This window comes from Rattus norvegicus, chromosome 17 (genome assembly GCF_036323735.1).
Source record: "Rattus norvegicus strain BN/NHsdMcwi chromosome 17, GRCr8, whole genome shotgun sequence".
Lineage (NCBI taxonomy): Eukaryota > Metazoa > Chordata > Mammalia > Rodentia > Muridae > Rattus > Rattus norvegicus.
Genome location: NC_086035.1, coordinates 85,804,377 through 85,824,288, shown reverse-complemented (window position 1 = coordinate 85,824,288; position 19,912 = coordinate 85,804,377). Strand labels below are relative to the sequence as shown.

At 41.4% G+C, this 19,912-nt stretch overlaps 1 protein-coding gene across 31 annotated transcripts in view; it reads right to left on the bottom strand.

The window, feature by feature from the left end:
* Positions 1–19,912, bottom strand: part of Mllt10 (MLLT10, histone lysine methyltransferase DOT1L cofactor) — a 127,828-nt gene that overhangs the window by 33,503 nt on the left and 74,413 nt on the right. For 24 of the 31 annotated variants that reach the window (XM_039095942.2, XM_063276643.1, XM_063276647.1 and 21 more), the window contains 4 exons: positions 10,669–10,921; positions 7,094–7,666; positions 2,912–2,956; positions 2,074–2,106 (listed from right to left, as the gene is read on the bottom strand). In XM_039095942.2, the coding sequence (XP_038951870.2) occupies positions 2,074–2,106; positions 2,912–2,956; positions 7,094–7,666; positions 10,669–10,921 (904 nt within the window). 31 annotated transcript variants of the gene reach the window in all.

Below are 19,912 nucleotides of genomic sequence, written 5' to 3'. Positions count from 1 at the left end.
CAGCATTTGAAGAGTAAAAGCAGAACTAATACTTATGGTATCAGGGTCATCCTTAACTACACTGGGGGGGGGGGGGGGAGGACCAGAGACTGGATGGGAGGAAGAGGGGGAGGGGAGAGGGAGGGGAAGGAGGAGGAAGAGGGGGAAAAAAAATCCCAAAAGGTTGCATGGAATGAAGAGTAATGGAATGTTAGGATGAAAATACTGTGAATAGCATTTCCATAGTTACAGGCCAAGTACTTAGTGTGAAATAAAACTGTCAGTAAATATACAGTGAACAAAACTAGCATGAAATACAGGAATTCTGAGTGACCTAAAACAAGGAGATCAAGTGAGTAAACAAATTTCCTCAACCTGATATATGGTGCCATCTATGGAAAACAGCTAACAACAGAAGGGAGGACAACTAGAAGCCTCTGTATAAATCGAGCAGTGTGACCCAGGAGCATGTGTGTGCTTCCCAAGTCTATCTTATGACCCAGGGGCGTGTGTGTGTGTGTGTGTGTGTGTGTGTGTGTGTGTGTGTGTGTGTGTGTGTGTGTGTGTACTTCCCAAGTCTATCTCACAGAGCTGGAAAGGAGACAGTATTCCAGTGCTAAAGAGAGAAGATCCTAGGACTGGCTGTGTAATAGTGAGGAAAAGCACTGCTATTCATCTTAATGATGAGAACGTAAGTGAACAGAAAACATGTCTTCCTGACATCAGAGTGTGCAACAGAAGAACTAGTACATACTTAGCAGAAGTCTGTGAAAAAGGGAGTCTGAAACTTTCCAGCAAACACAAATACACATACCTGCAGTACATGTGTGCACATATTAACAGACAAGACACACACACCCCAGTTAAGAAGCAGCAAAATGACAATGTGGTTAAGAGTGCTTGCAGCACAGCCCTGATAATGCTACAGCCTACACGGCCCTCTCATCTCTACACACCACGCTCTGCCCATCTCCTGTACGTGTGTATGTGTGCATACACACAGGCACACACACACACACACACATGTGCACACATACATATACACACCTTTTTTAAGTAAAAAAGAAAACAAAATGGTACATGTCTATGGCAGTATGGTTAATCTGACTTTAACATTAAACAATACACAACAAACCAAAACTTCAAGTTACTCTATTGACAGGCATATTTTTTATCTGAAGGGTTAAGTCACCATAGACTAAAAAACATTTACTGGAAATCCATTTTTCATTTGCATTTTCAGCTAAAAAAAAAAGGGTTCATTCACGTCTTTTCTCTGTAATACAGGATGAAGGAAATACTTGTATTTCTCTCTCAACCTCACCTGCTAAAACCCACATTAATAGTACTAATAATGGGAAGAGATATTTTCAAGGTGAACAAGAAAAAAGCAGGTAAAAGCACTCACCGCCAAACTGAGTTAATCCATGGCACTTATGGGAGAGAGAATGCACTCTTCAAAATGTATATGCATGCACACTTACAAATAGAACATCATTTTAAAAAAAAATTAATGCAAAAGGATTAAAAAAGTTGGGGAAACTAAAGAAATCTTCTCACACTCCACAATAATGACCAGCATTATAATTATACTGTTAATGAAAAGTGACAGAATTTGCCTTATATGCTGACTTGGACTCCAAACAGAAGATATAACTATAGTGTGAAAGCTGCTCCCAAAATAAATACAATTTCAAATACTTATTCACTACATAAAATGCAGGAATAAAGGTCTTAAAATAAAATTATATGAAAAAGCAAAATTCACATCTCACATTGTGGTTAAAATCAAGTTTCTATTGTTTTTTATTGTAATTTCTATAATTACATTAGTGAGAAAGATCTAGAAAGTAGTAGACTAATTTGCAAACACAGAACTTTCAGAAACAAACAATGGCAGACAGATGAACCTGACTGACTGACCGCACCTCCAAAGACAGGATACAGAGCTCTGAGCTACAGAACAACTCACTGGCTCGCCGAAGCACTAGACTCTGTCTAATCAATATACCATGCTAACTTTCAATTGAGCTTTTTGATAAAAGGCAACGTTTGCAATAAGTGAACCAGCAGAGAAGATCTAATAAAACTTACCATTGTGTATTGCATTCAGCAACTCTGAGAAGGCTTTTAAGTAAGGAAGAAAGGACGTCAGGTTAAGATCATTCTCAAACACAGAGAAAAACACAGGCACAGACTGAATCAGCTTAACAAAGTCTCAGTGCGTCTCCCAGACCTATGGCTTCAACTATTAAAACACAAGGCTTTATTCACTATTCCACAGTGTAGCTCTCTAAATATTACATATCTCACTTAGTAACACATGGCCTAGCAACTGAGATAATATGCCAGGTGCACTGTCTCAATAGTGACACTTTCTTTAGTGTAATATATTTTTGAAAATTGCTTTAAAAATGGTATCAACATAGTATCGCTACAGGATGTAACAATCAACCTTAAAGCACAATCTAAAGATATAAAACAAAATTTCATTATGCCTTCTAACCTTACAGAACTTTTATTTTTACCTTCTAAACTTCAATATAAGTTTCAACACATATAGATGTCCAAACCAAAGGTAACTGATGTACAAATACTGAAAAATTGTATCTACATTAAGGCTAAAATGGCAGCCAAATACTGAAAACAGAATGTCACCATGGGAGAGATCACAATTGTAAAACATAGGTACCATAGTAAAAAACCAATAATACTTAAAATTTGCACTATTTGACTGTAATACCAATCCTACGCACGAGAAAAAGCAGTATACGAAGGCATCTTTGTAAGAGAAAAAAATCTACACAATAAAAATCGAATGCATTTTGGAAAGTAGAACTTAGACCCTCAAAGGTATACACATTAACATAACAGAAAGGTCCTGAACTAAGAGCCCGAAAGCCCAGGTTACTAACCCAGCTGGACGACTTACTAGTTGTTGGACAAGCTCCATCATGTCGATACTGCATGGAAATTTCTGTGGATAAGGAAGAAAGGGAAATTAGCAAAGAAATTGCAATAAACTTAAGGTCAAAGAAACAGGACAGAAAAATGGGGGAAATGTCCTAAACAGAATTCCAATGGCTCAGGCTCTAAGATCAAGAATTGGTAAGTGGAACTCATGTCATAATTACGAATTTCTCAACCTGTCATTAAAAAAGACAACACAAGGGAAGGGGGGAATGGGAAGAGAAGGGTTACAACACTTTTAAGGCAGGGTCTAAACTGTATGGCCCTTAGATGACCTACAACTTCCTATGTAGACCAGGCTAGCCTTGAACACACAAGAGGTTCTCCACCTGCCTCTGCCTGCCTAGTCCCAGGTCGAAGGGAACATGCCATCATATCCGGCTTCTTCCCACTTCATCAGGGAGAAGGACAACTTACAGATAATAAATGACTTCTAAATTTAAAATTTAACCCAGAGGAAAAATTAGCTTTTTTATATCAGAACAATGTTAAATTATTTGCTTAAATTTGCTCATGCATTCCATTGGTTAGAGATGACTGACAGTTTTATTATCTGTTGAATTTCATAACAAAATTGTTCTCAAATAAGGAACGTAGCTTCAGCACTTAGAGCTGTAATATTTGTATGTCTTAGTTTCTTCTCGTAGACAGTAAGTAATAATGCTTAACCCTTAAGTGCTTAATCCAGGGCCTGAACATTTCAAGCACTCATCAGCAGCTGCCGATGTACCAAGCTTCGACAACAGACTCTTCACCCCAACTTCTCAGAAGAAAACACTCTGTTCTGGTTATGAAACTTGTATTAGAAATGAGTAAAATGACTTAAGTTTGTTTTATAACTTTAGTAAACTTTAATAACTTTAAACTATTTGCATATTAAAATTTTACTGATTTAAATCTATAATATCTTCCAATGGGAATTCCCTCTGGATGATTATAAAAACAAGGTAAAAGAAATATGAATTAAGGTTTTTACTGCAACTAATGTACTATAAATTCTGCTCTCTGAAAGGAACATTACTTTGCATGTTTAAAATCTCTCTAAATCTATAACAGGTTTTTTTAAAAAATAAATCTCTTAACAGCTATAAATTAGTTATTTTTTAATTCCATTAATCTAAAGATGTGCATTTTAAAGAAGCACTCAAATGTAACTCTGAAATTCAAATTCTATGTTACAAAATTGCAGGACTCAGTGAGGATCACAAAAACAAATTTAAGCTTTATGTTCTAAGCAAGGTACTCATTGAATTATAATTTTTGCTAAAAATTATATGACCCCAATTTTTCACAAGTAAATTTATTTAAATTCGCTTTCTGTGGCAAAAGGCTAAGGCTGATTGCTAGGCCCTTATAGTCTCAAAGGAAAAATAAATAAAAACATTTATTCAAATGTTCAGTATATTTAAATCTTTTTAATGAACTTTGTTCCCACTGTAATTTATTTTTCCCACCTCCTGAAACAGTAGTTCTCAACCAGAGGCAATTTGGGCCTCCTGGGGACTTTAACAATGTCTGGAGACATATTTATTATGGGGGAGTGCTACTAGCAACTAATGAGAAGGGGTGAGGGATCCTGGAAAATACCCTACAAAAGACAAGTACTGAACACCGAGAACACCCAACCCAACATGTCCAAGACACCAAGACACCAAGGCTTATGTGGCCATGTAACAGCTCCGCTACAGGCCCTACAGGGGGTGCTATGTGATCTATTACAAACAAACAAACAAACAACTTCAGGCTGTCCGACCTTAGGCCACCCTCAGGCACTTATCAACTGCAGGACAGGGTCAACAGCCCTTTATTAAACTGCTCCCAAAGGGGATGAAAATGGCAACTCAATGAAACACAACACATCAGATAACATCCGTGTGTGTGTGTGTGTGTGTGTGTGTGTGTGTGTGTGTGTGTGTGTGTGTTTCTTTCTGGAAACTGTTCCTGCAGAATACACAGTATAATGAGTATTTTCATATGTCTTCATCCCATATCATGTCTTCCTTCTCTTGGGATACATAACATTGTCATTATCCACGATATCATGGATCATGTTGTATCACAGCTGAATCTTACTTCAGCAATCAGAAATCCACAGCTACACAAAAGGGGTGAAGTTTACAGTCAAGATGTGTTAAAAGCTGCTTACTTTATATTCAAGAAGAAAACTAAAAACAGACAAATGAAACTTCAAACTGTTAAGGGTTGGTGGTAGAGAGAGGGCTTGGTAGATAAGAGTATTTGTTGCTTTTCAAGAGGACCTGGGTTCAATGCCGCATGTGCGTGCACGCACGCGCACGCGCACACACACACACACACACACACACACACACACACACACACAGATTTATCAATTAGAGATGTTAGCCTCATCCCCAGGAGATCCAATGCCCTCTCTGACACCCCTAAGAACCCACACAGGTGACATCACAGATACACATAAATGAAAATAAAAATAAATCTTAAAAAACACAGGCTGGAGAGATGGCTCAGCGGTTAAGAGCACTGACTGCTCTTCCAGAGGTCCTGAGTTCAATTCCCAGCAACCACGTGGTGGCTCACAACCATCTGTAATGGGATCTGATGCCCTCTTCTGAATCTGAAGACAGCTACAGTGTACTTATATATAATAAATGAATAAATCTTTAAAAAAAAAAAAAAAAAAAAAAGAGGGACTGGAGAGACGGCTCAGAGGTTAAGAGCACTGTCTGCTCTTCCAGAGGGCCTGAGTACAATTCCCAGCAACCACATGGTGGCTCACAACCATCTGTAATCAGGTCTGGTGCCCTCTTCTGGCCTGCAGGCGTACATGCAGGCAGAAAGCTGTATGACGTATGAATAAATAAATGTTTAAAAAAAAAAAAATGAACACAAGAGCTTGTGGTAGGCCATGGTGGTGCACGTCTTTAGTCACAGCACTCACAGGCGGAGGCCAGCCAGCATCTTAGCTCTGAAGCTGGACTGTTCTACACAGCAAGTTCTAAGCTAAGCACAGCTCCTCAGTGAGATCCTGTAGTCTTGACTTAGGTGCAGCATCCTGCAGCCTTCTCCAACCCCAGTCCCACGGCACCCTATGCACACTTTTGGTCCCCAAGGGCATCAGGCAGTAACACAGAGCACAGACACACAAGCAAGCATAACCCAGAACACAGAACCCGAGTCTTTAAAGAGAATGGAATACACGCTTCCAGTCTTTTTCAGAATTAAAAAGACTTGTAACACGACTACAGGCTACACAGAGGCAGGCCAGTGCCACCCACACACGGGCACACCTCTACCTCAGCACCAAGAAGACACAGACCACTGAGCCACAGCCAATGTCAGATGTGATGGTGCTGGACAGTCAGCTCTAGGCAAGACTGGAACATTTCAAAATTAAAAATAAAAGCAAGCTTTCAAATCTATGAAATCAATTCTCATTTCAGATAAAAAAAAAAACCACTAAATACATTTAAAACAAATTTTAAATCATTTCAGATATAACTTGACATAAAATCCTAAATTTATCAGTTATGAAAAAAAAGGCTCCAAAAATCCACGTTATTTATATACAATTACTAAGAAAGTAAAAACTAAAAAAAGAGGTTTAGCAAAAGAGCTTTAAACACCAAAAGCGAGTGCAGACGTGTTCCTATCTAAAATGTGAGTCCTGGTTTGGTCATCTACACTATGCAGGTGGGACGAAGACACAGGTGAGGGCTAGTGCACTGTTTATCTACATTCAACTAAGCAACCTGAGAGTGACGGTAAAAACGTCAACACCAAATAGTATCTGGGCCTGCAGGATCCTTTCCCATCAGGGACTGAAAGCTCCAAGGTCAGTGAGAGGGCTCAGAAGGTTGACAACCTGAGGCGGGCATGGTGAAAGAGCGGTCCTCCACCTCCACAGCTGAGCTACAGTGCATGCCATGTCCTCCCAAGTGCCCAGGCGACGTAACTGCAACTCCCCACACTGGGGCTGATCCAGGAGGCTCAGGCTAGCCTTGGCTACAGAATGATCCTTGCCTACTTAATGAGCTCTAGTCTTTAAAAACAAATGATAATAAACTTAAAAAGATAAAGGTGAACAAGCGTTGCGGGTAATTGAATGTAACAGCTCTCCAGACAGGTACAGGTCGTGAGAGAGGGCAGCAAGGCACAGCCCTACCTGAGCCAAGCGGGGACGAGCCCACGCTGAGACTCTGCATACTTCCATTCCTGAGCAGCGTGGGGGACTTCTGAAGGCTACAGCTTGTCACACTCCCCGCAGCCGATGCCACGGATGATGTCGGTGAAGCAGAAGAAACCGAGAGGTGAGAAACATTTTCTTGGTTCTTGTTTCCTTTGGGTCGGCCAGGGCCATGCTTGCTTTGTTTATTCCCTTTCCGTTTCTTTTCCTTCACGGCTTCCTCCTCTTCTACCCCAGAAGTCTGAGCCCGCTTATACCCTGCTGTAGGAAGGCTGGAGCTGCCCAACTCCCCAGGAGAGCTGTCAAAGCTTTTCGGCTGTGAAGTCGCACCTGAGGTCCCAGGGTGACCAACTAGAGAGCTAAAGCTGTTCACCCCTGCATCCTGGCTGCCAGGCTCCCCTTTATGTACATCTTTGGTTGACGGTGGCGGCTGCGTGTGAGTGTAACTGTCATTCCGCAGGTCCGAGTCAGTGAAGCTGAGGAAATCCTGGGGAGACTGCACTGAACTTCCAGAAGATGACTTTACACTGCCTGGAGTTCCTGAAAAACTGCCTGTAACAACAGACAGACAGACAGACAGACAGACAGACAGACAGACAGACAGACAGACAGACAGACAGACACGCATGCATGCATGCATGCATGCGCGTGCACACGCACACGCACACACACACACACACACACGGGAAAAGAAGAAGATAAATTGCATAAAATGTTCCTCTAAGCAACAAATTACAATGATCAAAAAGGATTTCTTAAATTACAAAACCTAGGTCACTCCTATGTAAAAATATGAGAAGGGTTAATACTGAAATCAATTTTACCTCTAAAATTATCTTTTAAAAATATGTCAAAGGTAGTATGATACATTAGCTCTGAACTTGTAGCCTGCTCCTAAGACGAGCATTTATCAGTTTCTCTGCTTTCCACCAAACACACTGTTGGAGGTACTGTACAGGAAAGGCTGAGCAGAGACAAGAGTGTCTGACAACTACAGGGTGCCAGCTCTCCAGGGCACGGACAGACTTTTCCAAGCATGGAGACACAACTGTAAATGTTACAAATTACAATAAGGCTGAAAGACATTTCTCAGGTTATAAGTTCTAACAGCAGGCCTTACCCATGATTACCTTACTAAGCCAGGTCTACCCACCCATCAGAACTTGACGTCACGTCCTAATTTACACCCTATATTCTCCTTGTCCTATTTCCATGAAGGTTCAAAATGGAAAACCAGCCATGAATATCATCTCATTGACTTTAAAAATGAAGGATCATGTGGAGAGATGGCATAATGGTTAAAGAGCACCTGTTCCTCTTTCTTTCAGAGGACCCAAGTTCAGCTCCCAGCACCCACATGGTGGCTCAAACATCAGCAACTCTAATTCCAGGGAAGCTGGTGTCCTCTTCAGGCACTCACATGGTATACAGACATGCGCAGACGAACACGGACTGACATACATAAATCTTAAAGCAAAGAGTAAAAGTCACGGAAGAGATAGCTCCTCTCTGCCTCTTCTCAACTGCGTATTCTCGCCGTACCTCCTCTAGTCAAAAACACTTGGCAACCCTATCATTATGAACCTCCAAGTCCTTGTCTGCCTGGTAGAAAACTGTCCTGGAGCCAACAGGTTGATCCATCATTCTCATTTCAAAATGCACTCTCATGTTTGCCAAATGAAATGAGCAACTAGACAGTCAGCTCTGGCGGCTGCCTCGGAAGGCTCCGCAGTACAACACCGGCACAGCTCACGGACGCCACTGGTCTCGATCCGCACGCACGCACACGAACACACACACACACACACACCCAAAGAAAAGTAGTATTTAAAAAAAAAAAAAAAAAAAAAAAACAGATACTTTAGCTCAGTGGTAGAGCGCTTGCCTAGGAAACGAAAGGCCCTGGGTTCGGTCCCCAGCTCCGAGGGGGAAAAAAAAAAACAAAAAAAAAAAAAAAAAAAAAACAAAAAAAAAAAAAAACAAAACACTTAAGTATCTGGTACATGTAAATATTCTGAACTTCTCAGCCAGCTCTGGCACGGTCAGTTAAAAGTCTGACGGTCTGAGACACTCCATCTTCACATCTTGATATTTTATTATTTCAGTTCTTTTTTTTTTTTTTTGGTTCTTTTTTCCCGGAGCTGGGGACCGAACCCAGGGCCTTGCGCTTCCTAGGCAAGCGCTCTACCACTGAGCTAAATCCCCAACCCCTATTTCAGTTCTAAAACACATTTTCTACTATGCTGTAAGAAGTTAAAAAGATTCTTAAATATTCCAAAAGTATAGGAGCAAATTTTCAAATGGATTAGCACTTTATAAAAATAAAAACTTGGGGCTGGGGATTTAGCTCAGTGGTAGAGCGCTTGCCTAGGAAGCGCAAGGCCCTGGGTTCGGTCCCCAGCTCTGGAAAAAAAGAACCAAAAAGAAAAAAAATAAATAAATAAATAAAAAATAAAAACTTAAGAATATCAAGAATATCAACCAGGACTAGCAACCTACACTACAATCCCTGCACTTGGAATGCAGAAGAAGAAAAGGGCAGATTCTGTATAGGGTGTCAAAGGTCACCCTGGGCTATGTCTCAAATTAAATAAACTGTTTTAACAGTATTATTGTGTGAATTCTGGTAATATAACGTTCAAGATGTGAGTGAAATTACATGTAAGGTTAATTAAAATTTGACTAATTTTCAAAGTGGTATAAAAATAACTCTTACTTAAATATAATAGCGACTTTGGTGCTCTGTCTGTCTGTGCTTACTTAACGTTTTGTTCTAAGAGTATATCCGCTCACATGTCCCACAAGAGTTTACTACTGGTATGAAATGTATAAATAAATTTTAATGAAAGGCCAACAGATCTACTCTTTATAGAACAAACACTTCGGCAAAGGTGAACGGCAGCCATTTTCATTCACTTCCGGGGGGAACAATGGACACAGTGAACAAGCTATTTATTATTTCCCCCCAAATTTTAAATTTTCTGATTTTCAAGATATAGTTCATATTTAAAATTACATAAAACTGACATAAGCATATACATTCTGAAATTGTTCAGTACTCCTATGGTCCATCAATCGACACAAGTCCAGTTACACTGAATGGGAAGCACACTAAGATACGACACAGTGTCAGATACGCAGGCAGCTGCGCTCACGTCCTTAACCGCATGCTCTGTAGTAAACGTACCCTTAGGGCGTATCACGATTTAAGATCTAGCTTAGATTCCATAAAAGTTGTTTGGTTCTTATTTACCTACTAAAGCACAGCTCTATTAGGAAAGTAAATAAAAACAATGTATAGAAAGACAATTCCTCTTCTTGAAAGAAAACTACATCTTTTTTCCTCCACAATCTGAATGTCTATTCTATAGCCATTTAAACATTAAAATTATAGCTTAAAAACACAAATCATTAGATATAAAGAGAGCAAACCTTGCAGAAACATTTTAAAGCACAACACTATTTTTGGAAATAATCCTATACTATCAACTAACTTAATCTAGAATAGTCATTAGTAAAAAATTACAAACAAAGCATTAATCAAAATATCATACCTTGTGGAAAGGGGCTAGATGCTGACACCGTTGTTCCTGGATTTCTTCCACCACCAGGCTTCCTTCCCCTTTGACCTGAGCTGTGAGCTGAAGATTTCTTCCCTTTGCCCTCTGACCTTGCCTCTGACACATCTTTCCCACTAGAGGTGTGGGCAGACACTTCCTGGAAATTTGCATTTGTAAATCTTGCTGCGGTATCTTCCAAGCGCTTCAACGATCCAGATATGGAGTTGTTGCTAGTGCTTGTATATGTCTAACATTTTGATTTAAAAAAACAAGCAAAGAAAAACAAACAAAAGACAAAATAACAGGAAAAAAGAACTAATTATATTTGGCTGAAGAAAACAGTATGAATAAGCGCTGAATTTACAAATGTGAATATTTCCATTATAAAGAAGTCTAACAAAGAAAATCATGCAAAAAACAAAAAAACAAAAACAAAAACCGAAACATAAAAACCATGAGCCGTTCTCTAGCCCTTTTTTGCTGCTGTTTTTGCAGTCTTCAGGGTCAAACCCAGGGTGCTCCATGTGCTAGAGAAGCACACTGTGCCCTGGCCTTGTGCCTACGGGACACCATCACTTATTTTTTTAGACATAATTGATAAGATGGCTGTCTGAAGAACAGACTGCAGCAAAAAACAACTGACCTTGGTAATATACTTTAAATACAGAAATACCAAAGATATTCATTTCTCAAACATTATTTTCAGCAAGAAAATATGTATGTGTGTGTGTGTGTGTGTGTGTGTGTGTGTGTGTGTGTGTGTGTGTATTATTTCTTTCAACAGATTGATGGGCTTGGGTCTAGGAGTGTGGAGCACGTCACGAGTGTGCGGGCCACGCCTGCGCCTGCACAGGAGACATGCTCTGCTAGTCTTTCTCTATCGTCCCCGTAAGCACGTGTGCTGACAAAGCTGACAGAGACCCTGCCTCACGGCCATGACACGACCTTAACCATTGGTGAGGACAAGAGAGCAGTGGAGCAAGAACAGCACCAAGAGTGTGGAGGACTCAGCCTTTGACCCAAATCTCTCTCTAATTCAAGGAGACTTAGCGATGCACATGTGACTAGAAGAGAGGAAGACGCAGACTCTGGCGTCAGCGGCCATCTTAATGTCAAGTGTGCCCCGACACTGGCCAGTGAGCGAGCGTGGGTACATTTTAACCAGACGGTGCTCATCAACACGATTCAGCATCCCTTGGGAGTAAGAATTTTATCTCAAAATTACACTCTCAAGCATCTGAGGAGTCTAAACTCACCGACTAGCTTCAACTACCAATAAAATTTTGAATAAATCTTTGTGATGCATCTAATATCAAATTTAATGTAAAATGAAAACTTTTGAAGACACAAGTATTAACTTCTCATATGTAACACTGTATGACAATAAATTTGAAGTTGAAAAATAAAATCAATTTTCAAAATGATTAATGTGATTTTTGCAAATTAATGTTCAAAAGGAGGAATAGGAGAAATGTTTTAAAAATGTAAAAATCTTGGGGCTGGAGAGATGATCTGGCACGGTTCTTCCTACCAGGTCCTGAGTTCAAGTCCCAGCACCCACACGGTGGCTCACAGCCGTCTGTAGTGGGATCTGATGCCCTCTTGTGGTGCGTCTGAGACAGTGCAGTGTGCTCACAGAGATAAAACCTAATTCTTACTGCCACAAGTCTGCTACCACCCTCAAATCAGATCAGCTCTCTGCCAAAACACACTTCAACAATAAGTCCAGCAGCATCTCATAAAAATGAAAGTCAGCCCTCTAATCAACTATATAAAATCCACAAATGAGATCAAAAAAGGCTCCAAAGTCTGACAGGAAAAAACTAAACAATGCCTTTAACAAACCAGCCAGCTGATAAGACTTCATGCCTTACTTTACAAAGGCGAACAAGTTCTAGAATGGGAAATCAATTTGCAAACTACCCCACCTTCCTGTTCAGATACATTTTCCCCCAAAAAACTGGGGTTCAGCACTCCTCACATCGGATCCTTGTATGACCTAATGAAGCTTAAAAAGTCATCTAAATCCACGTGGCAGCAAAAAAAAAAGAAAGAAAGAAAAAAAAAAAGAGAAAAGTCATCTAAAACCCAGGAGTACACTCCTGTGCTTTGCTCAAGCATCGAAGAAAGAAAAGGATGAAGAGAAAACTGAAATACTCTGATAAAAATGCAGCAGTCACATCCACACGGCAACTTTAAAGAGTGCTAGTCAATATCCCATTTATTTGAATGTCCTTGTTTTTAGTCTAAAATTTACGTCTGTCCATGAAAGGGATATTGGGGGAGGGAGGGGTGGTGGCAATTAGAGAGCAATGAGTAAATAAACAATTAAAATTCAGTGACCAAAAAAAAGAAAAAAAGAAGAAAAATAACGTCGGATAAGGTTCAAGTGGAAATTTCTGGTTTCTTTGGAAACTCGGTTGTGTCATATGATGTTCTGCTGAAGCAGACACAGGAGAGGGCGTGTGATGTGTACAAAGAAGACAGACAGTGGGGGAGGCTCTGGCACAGTTCCATGGCTCTGCCTTGGTCGTCTGCTCGCGGATGCTCGGCGTTCGTTCGCCCTGCAGTGACTGCGCCTCTTTGATTGCTGAGACCTCACAGAGTAACTCGCCACAGAGCCCCTGGCGATATTGGGGGAGCTTCTCAATGCTCCCATGGACTTCAGCCAATCGGTGGAGCCGTGCAGTTTGTTCTAGATGGAGCTGCCTTTGCTAATCTGTGTGTGGTGATTGCCAAGTGAACTGGACTACAAAAGTTGATCTGGGCTGGCGTTTTCCTAGAGAACTGGACTGCTGGTATCCAGATTGGAATTGGCCCCAAAGAACTATTTCTAAACAGATCCACATTTCCCTTTGCCCTACTAACCTTTCCTTCTGGGCTACAAGGGAAGTCGAGGCCTTTAAGAACCCTTATTGGAGTACGTTTTAAAAATCTAAGCCTACAAAATATTTTAATCATTTTTCTGCACCTTCTAAGTTTTCCAAAAGTATCTGACTTATGGGGAAAAAATTAACTATGTCACAGGCGGGCTGAGGCCTGTGCTGGAGTTGTGCGAGGTAGTGGGACCCACAGGACATAGGTAGGGCCCGGTGTGAGGAGTTGGGCAGCGGGGACGGTCAGCCCACAGCCCCTTGAGATCAACAACGGTTGGCCTCTACCACATGCAGGCAAAAAGGAGATCAAGTACCTACAGACAGCAGCCTCTGAAACTATGATGTAGAAACCTCTCTTCCTTATAATGGGGTCTGCCATCACAGCCATCGAAAGCTGGCTAGCAAGCCCCTGACGGAAGGCAATAGTCTTTTGTTTTTAAGTGCATGAGTGTGTCACCTGCACGAATGAAGGGAGTCCAGCAGGCGCATGTTCGCTGCCTTCCTGTTGAATCCAAAAGAAGGCGTCAGATACCCCTGGAACTCCGGCTGTGTGTGGTTGAGGGCCCTCGTGTGTGTGCTGAGGACTGAAACTATGTCCTCCACAAGAGTCACAGCCCTCGTACCCACTGAACTATGGCTCCAAAACAACCCATCCCCACGTCCGTTTTACATATACTAATGTAGTTCTTCAAAGCTTCACCTGGTTTTATTTTATGTATGTGGGTGTTCTATGTACCACCAGTGTGTAGTTCCTGCAGAAGACAGAAGAGGGTGTCAGATTCTTTGGAACTGTAAATACAAATGGCTGCTGGCCACCATGTGGACACTAGCAACCAAATCTGGACCCTCTGCAAAAGTAACCAACGCTCTTAACTACTGAGCCATCTCCCCATCCACACAGTAGAGTCTTTGTATTGTTTCCACTACAAATAATACTATTTGGCTATAATGAAAATCCCTTAAAGCATGCAAACATTTATATATTGTGATAAGCAATCTAATAATTAAGATTTTGGGGGGTGGGGGGTAGTGGTAGTGCACACCTTTAATCCCAGGACTCTAAGAGGCAGGTGGAGCTCTAGGAGTTCCAGACCAGCCAGAGTTACAGGACAGCCATGGCTATAGAGAAATGCTGCCTTGAGAGGGAAGAGAAAGGGGGATGGGGGCAATTTTTGTGTTTCACAAAGTTGTTTTAACAAGGTACAAAAACTATTCTCTACTTCAAACAAAAGTCTTACATTTATTATGAATGAATGACTCTTCCATAGAATCGAAACATTGCAGTTATGTTTTTATTAAAACCCTATGCTGGGCTGGAGAGATGGCTCAGTGGTTAAGAGCAATGGCTGCTCTTCCAGAGGTCATGAGTTCAATTCCCAGCAACCACATGGTGGCTCACAACCATCTGTAAAGAGATCTGATACCCTCTTCTGGTGTACCTGAAGACAGCTACAGTGTACTTATATATAATAAATGAATAAATCTTTAAAAAAAAAAAACCCTATGCTGTACTGTACAGCTGCACAAGGAAGCTGTCATTTACACTGGCAAGGAGACAAAGGACTGCAACCATCAAGAACTGCAATCCTGAGCTGGTATAAATATTGATCAAAAACTTAAAGTAGAATTATATGAGGGTCAAGTGTCTTAGCAGAGCCACAGATTTTACCTAGATAAAGGAAAGCCAGGTATAGAAACTATCTTCAGTTAGAAACAAGAGTGTAGGAAGACTGGGTCTACATACATGTCCAGGACAGCTAAAGCTATGTTAAAGAGCCTTCCTCTGACCTCCACATACAGTATTCGAGGTAATGCAACATGACACGCGCACGCACACGCTCGCTCGCTCTCGCGCTCTCTCTCTCTCTCTCTCACACACACAACACACACATACACACACACACATACACACACACACAGTGAAAGAAATAACCCAAGAGACACAGATAGAAATGGATATGTGCATGCTATTTAACTATTTCTGGCAGAAGGCAATTACTGTGAGTTGTTTTTGTTTTTCTAACAAATATGGCCTAGAGCAGCCTCAGTGTCTCCATCCTGTAGGCCACGCTGCCTGCTTCCGTGCAGCCTGTTGCTGGTCTGTGTAGACAGCCGTATGCCCACCCATGTTCAACCCAGAGCTGCCTATCAGAGTCTGACTTCCTGAAATTATGTCTTGCCTGCCGCCTGTAGTTCCTCCCATTGCCCCAGGCCTCCCAGATTCTCCTCTTCTCCAGGCTTTGGAGCTCAGACATCATGGTCATAAATGAAGCCCTAAATGGCACAGACAGTGTGATAGTGGCACTGGGAATTCAGAGACAGGAGTTTACTGCCAGTAAGATTCGCTCCATCAGTGATCTCCCGGCTCAGTGAGAGATCCTGAATAATATCAAGAGCAGAGTACTAAAGGAAGATCTCTTTCATTTACCCTCACCTTCACATTCGCACGTATATATGCGTCACACGTGTAACAACACACACACAAATATTCATAATCTGTCCTTCTACAGTAAAGGGCTGAAGACATAGTCAAAAAACAAAATTAAGGTCATATAACAAAATAATACAAAAGTATCAGAGTAAATTAGAAACAAATAACCAGGATATATGGGAGACATTTCAAAACTAAGTAATACACTTCGAATTAACCAATGGGTTAAACAAGAAATAAAAAGACATGGGCTGGAGAGATGGCTCAGTGGTTAAGAGCATTGACTGCAGCACTGACTGATCCTCCTGAGGTCCTGAGTTCAAATCCCAGCAACCACATGGTGGCTCACAACCATCTGTAATGAGATCTGACACCCTCTTCTGGTGTGTCTGACGACAGTTACAGTGTACTTATATATAATAAGTAAATCTTAAAAAAAAAAAAAAAGAAAATACAAAATATTTCCTATGTATTTTTAAGAAATACCAAACACCAAAGTTGAAAAAGTATTATTTAGAGGTAAGCTTCTATCAGTAAGTGTCTACTCTAGGAGTTCCAGTTTACGCTGCAGCATAATGAGCTTTAAGTCTTTACTTTATCCTAAAACAAGTGAAAAACTTAACAAACCAAAAACTTACCAGCTCTTCTGCTGTCAGAAAAGGGAAGTCACAAACCCAAGCAGTCAGAGAAAAGCAATGTACCTCAACAGAACCCTGGACAAGGTCATGGTTCCTAAACTAAAACTGGGAACTATTACAAGGTAGCCATTGAGAAGGCATACGCCAGGCTAAGGAACACACTCCAGAAGACAGCACTTACGTCTGTGAATTGAACCTTGAGAAACTCGAAGGCCCTCACAGGGAATCTATAAAAAGCCCCCAGGGCTTTGCAGAAAGGAACCATGGGAGAGTACTTAGAAATCCTGTTCTGGTTTTTTGTTTGTTTAATGTTCTTGATTTATAGTAGGGGTGGGATTTACTACGGTGGACATACGTGTGTAGAGGTCAGAGGAAACTTGTCAAAGCTGGTTCTTTAATTCAACTATGTGGAATCTGGAATTCAACTCACATTGTCAGGCTTGGCCACAAGCCCAGACGCAGTTCACAGCATTCTGTTCTTAACAAGCCCTATCTCAGAAGAAGTCAGCTAGCCATATCCTGATGTGCTCAACTTTTAGAAGTGGTGGAGGTGGGGGAGGCAGATACTCTTATCAGGACAACCCTTGTCTCAAGAGAGGAGAAGGGATGGTTAAAGCTGAGAAAAAATTATGAAATTTAGAATTCAGGTCACAGAAAAACTTTCAGGCTAAGACAATTATGCAAATAGAGAAAGCTTTCTCTACATATACCTTACCCCCACTATATTACTAAGGCCTATCCATTTATTTACTTTCGTTCCTATGACTGTGTCTACTGCAACAAAAGTAAAAGGTACTAAAAGGGAGAAAAAAAATGAAGTTAAAAGAGACACAGCAAGAATGTCAAGATTAATGGAAAAATAATTAAAAGTATGTGTATGTGCTTGATGTGCTTAATAGAAGGTAAGGTAACCGCTAACTGTGCGTCAGCATTCTGGAGGCTGATACAAAAGGATGGAGACGGAGACCGCTTAGGGCAGCAGCAGATCCGCTGTCCACGCTCCTGCCTCCTCACCAAAGAGAAAGAAAGGGGAGGGGAGGGGAGGGGAGGGGAGGGGAGGGGAGGGGAGGGGAGGGGAGGGGAGGGGAGGGGAGGGGGAGAACACGCAAATCACTCAGGATATAAACAGAGATTAAAAAACAAAATCAACAAAACGAAAAGAGTAACAATCATAGTTCTACTAACCTAACTATATGAATAAAGTGCCTTAAACATGGTGGAAACACAAAGATTGTCAGAGTGTATCAAAATTCAAAGGCCAATTACACGTGTGACCTACAAGAGACCTACCTTCACTGGTTAACCGTAACCGTCAACTGGAGATCTAGAATCAACTGGGCAAATTCAAAGGATTTTATCTTAATTAATTTTGTAGGGAGACTTCACCTTGTTGCTGCTATAGGTACGGCAGCACATGACTTAGGTTGTATGAAAGGGAAGAGCTTAGCATAAACATTCCCTTTCCTCTGCCTCCTTTCTGCAGCTGCAGTGTGATAAGCGTCTGTCTCACCGTCTACCGGTAGGATTTCTCTGCTAAGACGGACCGTGCCTTGGAGCTATGGGTCAACATGTATCAGTATCAATGTATTTATCACAACAGAAAAGACAGACATGAATTCAGGTACACATACAGCATGGAAGAAACAGAAAAAGAAACTACGCCAAGTAAAGCAGTGCTTAAGATGAAGACAGCAGACTGCAACACTCCACGATCAAAGTTAAGAATGGCCTCCACGGAGGTCAGCATGCAGAAGAATGCAGATCGATCCATGCTTATCACCCTGTACAAAGCTTAAGTCCAAGTGGATCAAGGACCTCCACATCAAACCAGACACACTCAAACTAATAGAAGAAAAACTAGGGAAGCATCTGGAACACATGGGCACTGGAAAAAATTTCCTGAACAAAACACCAATGGCTTATGCTCTAAGATCAAGAATCGACAAATGGGATCTCATAAAACTGCAAAGCTTCTGTAAGGCAAAGGACACGGTGGTTAGGACAAAACGGCAACCAACAGATTGGGAAAAGATCTTTACCAATCCTACAACAGATAGAGGCCTTATATCTAAAATATACAAAGAACTCAAGAAGTTAGACCGCAGGGAGACAAATAACCCTATTAAAAAATGGGGTTCAGAGCTAAACAAAGAATTCACAGCTGAGGAATGCCGAATGGCTGAGAAACACCTAAAGAAATGTTCAACATCTTTAGTCATAAGGGAAATGCAAATCAAAACAACCCTGAGATTTCACCTCACACCAGTCAGAATGGCTAAGATCAAAAACTCAGGTGACAGCAGATGCTGGCGAGGATGCGGAGAAAGAGGAACACTCCTCCATTGTTGGTGGGATTGCAGACTGGTACAACCATTCTGGAAATCAGTCTGGAGGTTCCTCAGAAAATTGGACATTGAACTACCTGAGGACCCAGATATACCTCTCTTGGGCATATACCCAAAAGATGCCCCAACATACAACAAAGACACATGGTCCACTGTGTTCATAGCAGCCTTATTTATAATAGCCAGAAGCTGGAAAGAACCCAGATGCCCTTCAACAGAGGAATGGATACAGAAAATGTGGTACATCTACACAATGGAATACTACTCAGCTATCAAAAACAATGACTTTATGAAATTCATAGGCAAATGAATGGAACTGCAAAATATCATCCTGAGTGAGGTCACCCAATCACAGAAAAACACACATGGTATGCACTCATTGGTAAGTGGATATTAGCCCAAATGCTTGAATTACCCTAGATGCACAGAACACATGAAACTCAAGTACAGGCGGACAGGAACCGGATGTAGATCTCTCCTGAGACACACAACCAGAATACAGCAAATACAGAGGCGAATGCCATCATTAAACCACTGAACTGAGAACGGGACCCCCCCCCCTCGTTGGAGGAATCAGAGAAAGAACTGGAAGAGCTTGAAGGGGCTCAAGACCCCATATGAACAACAATGTCAACCAACCAGAGCTTCCAGGGACTAAGCCACTACCCAAAGGCTATACATGGACTGACCCTGGGCTCCAACTGCATAGGTAGCAATGAATAGCCTGGTAAGAGCACCAGTGGGAGGGGAAGCCCTTGGTCCTGCCAAGACTGAACCCCCCAGTGAACGGGATTCTTTGAGGGGAGGGAGGATAGGGAGGGGAACACCCATAGAGAAAGGGAGGAGGAGGGCTTAGGGGGATGTTGGCCTGGAAACCGGGAAAGGAGATAACATTTGAAATGTAAATAAGAAACACCCAATTTAATAAAGATGAGGGGGAAAAAAGAG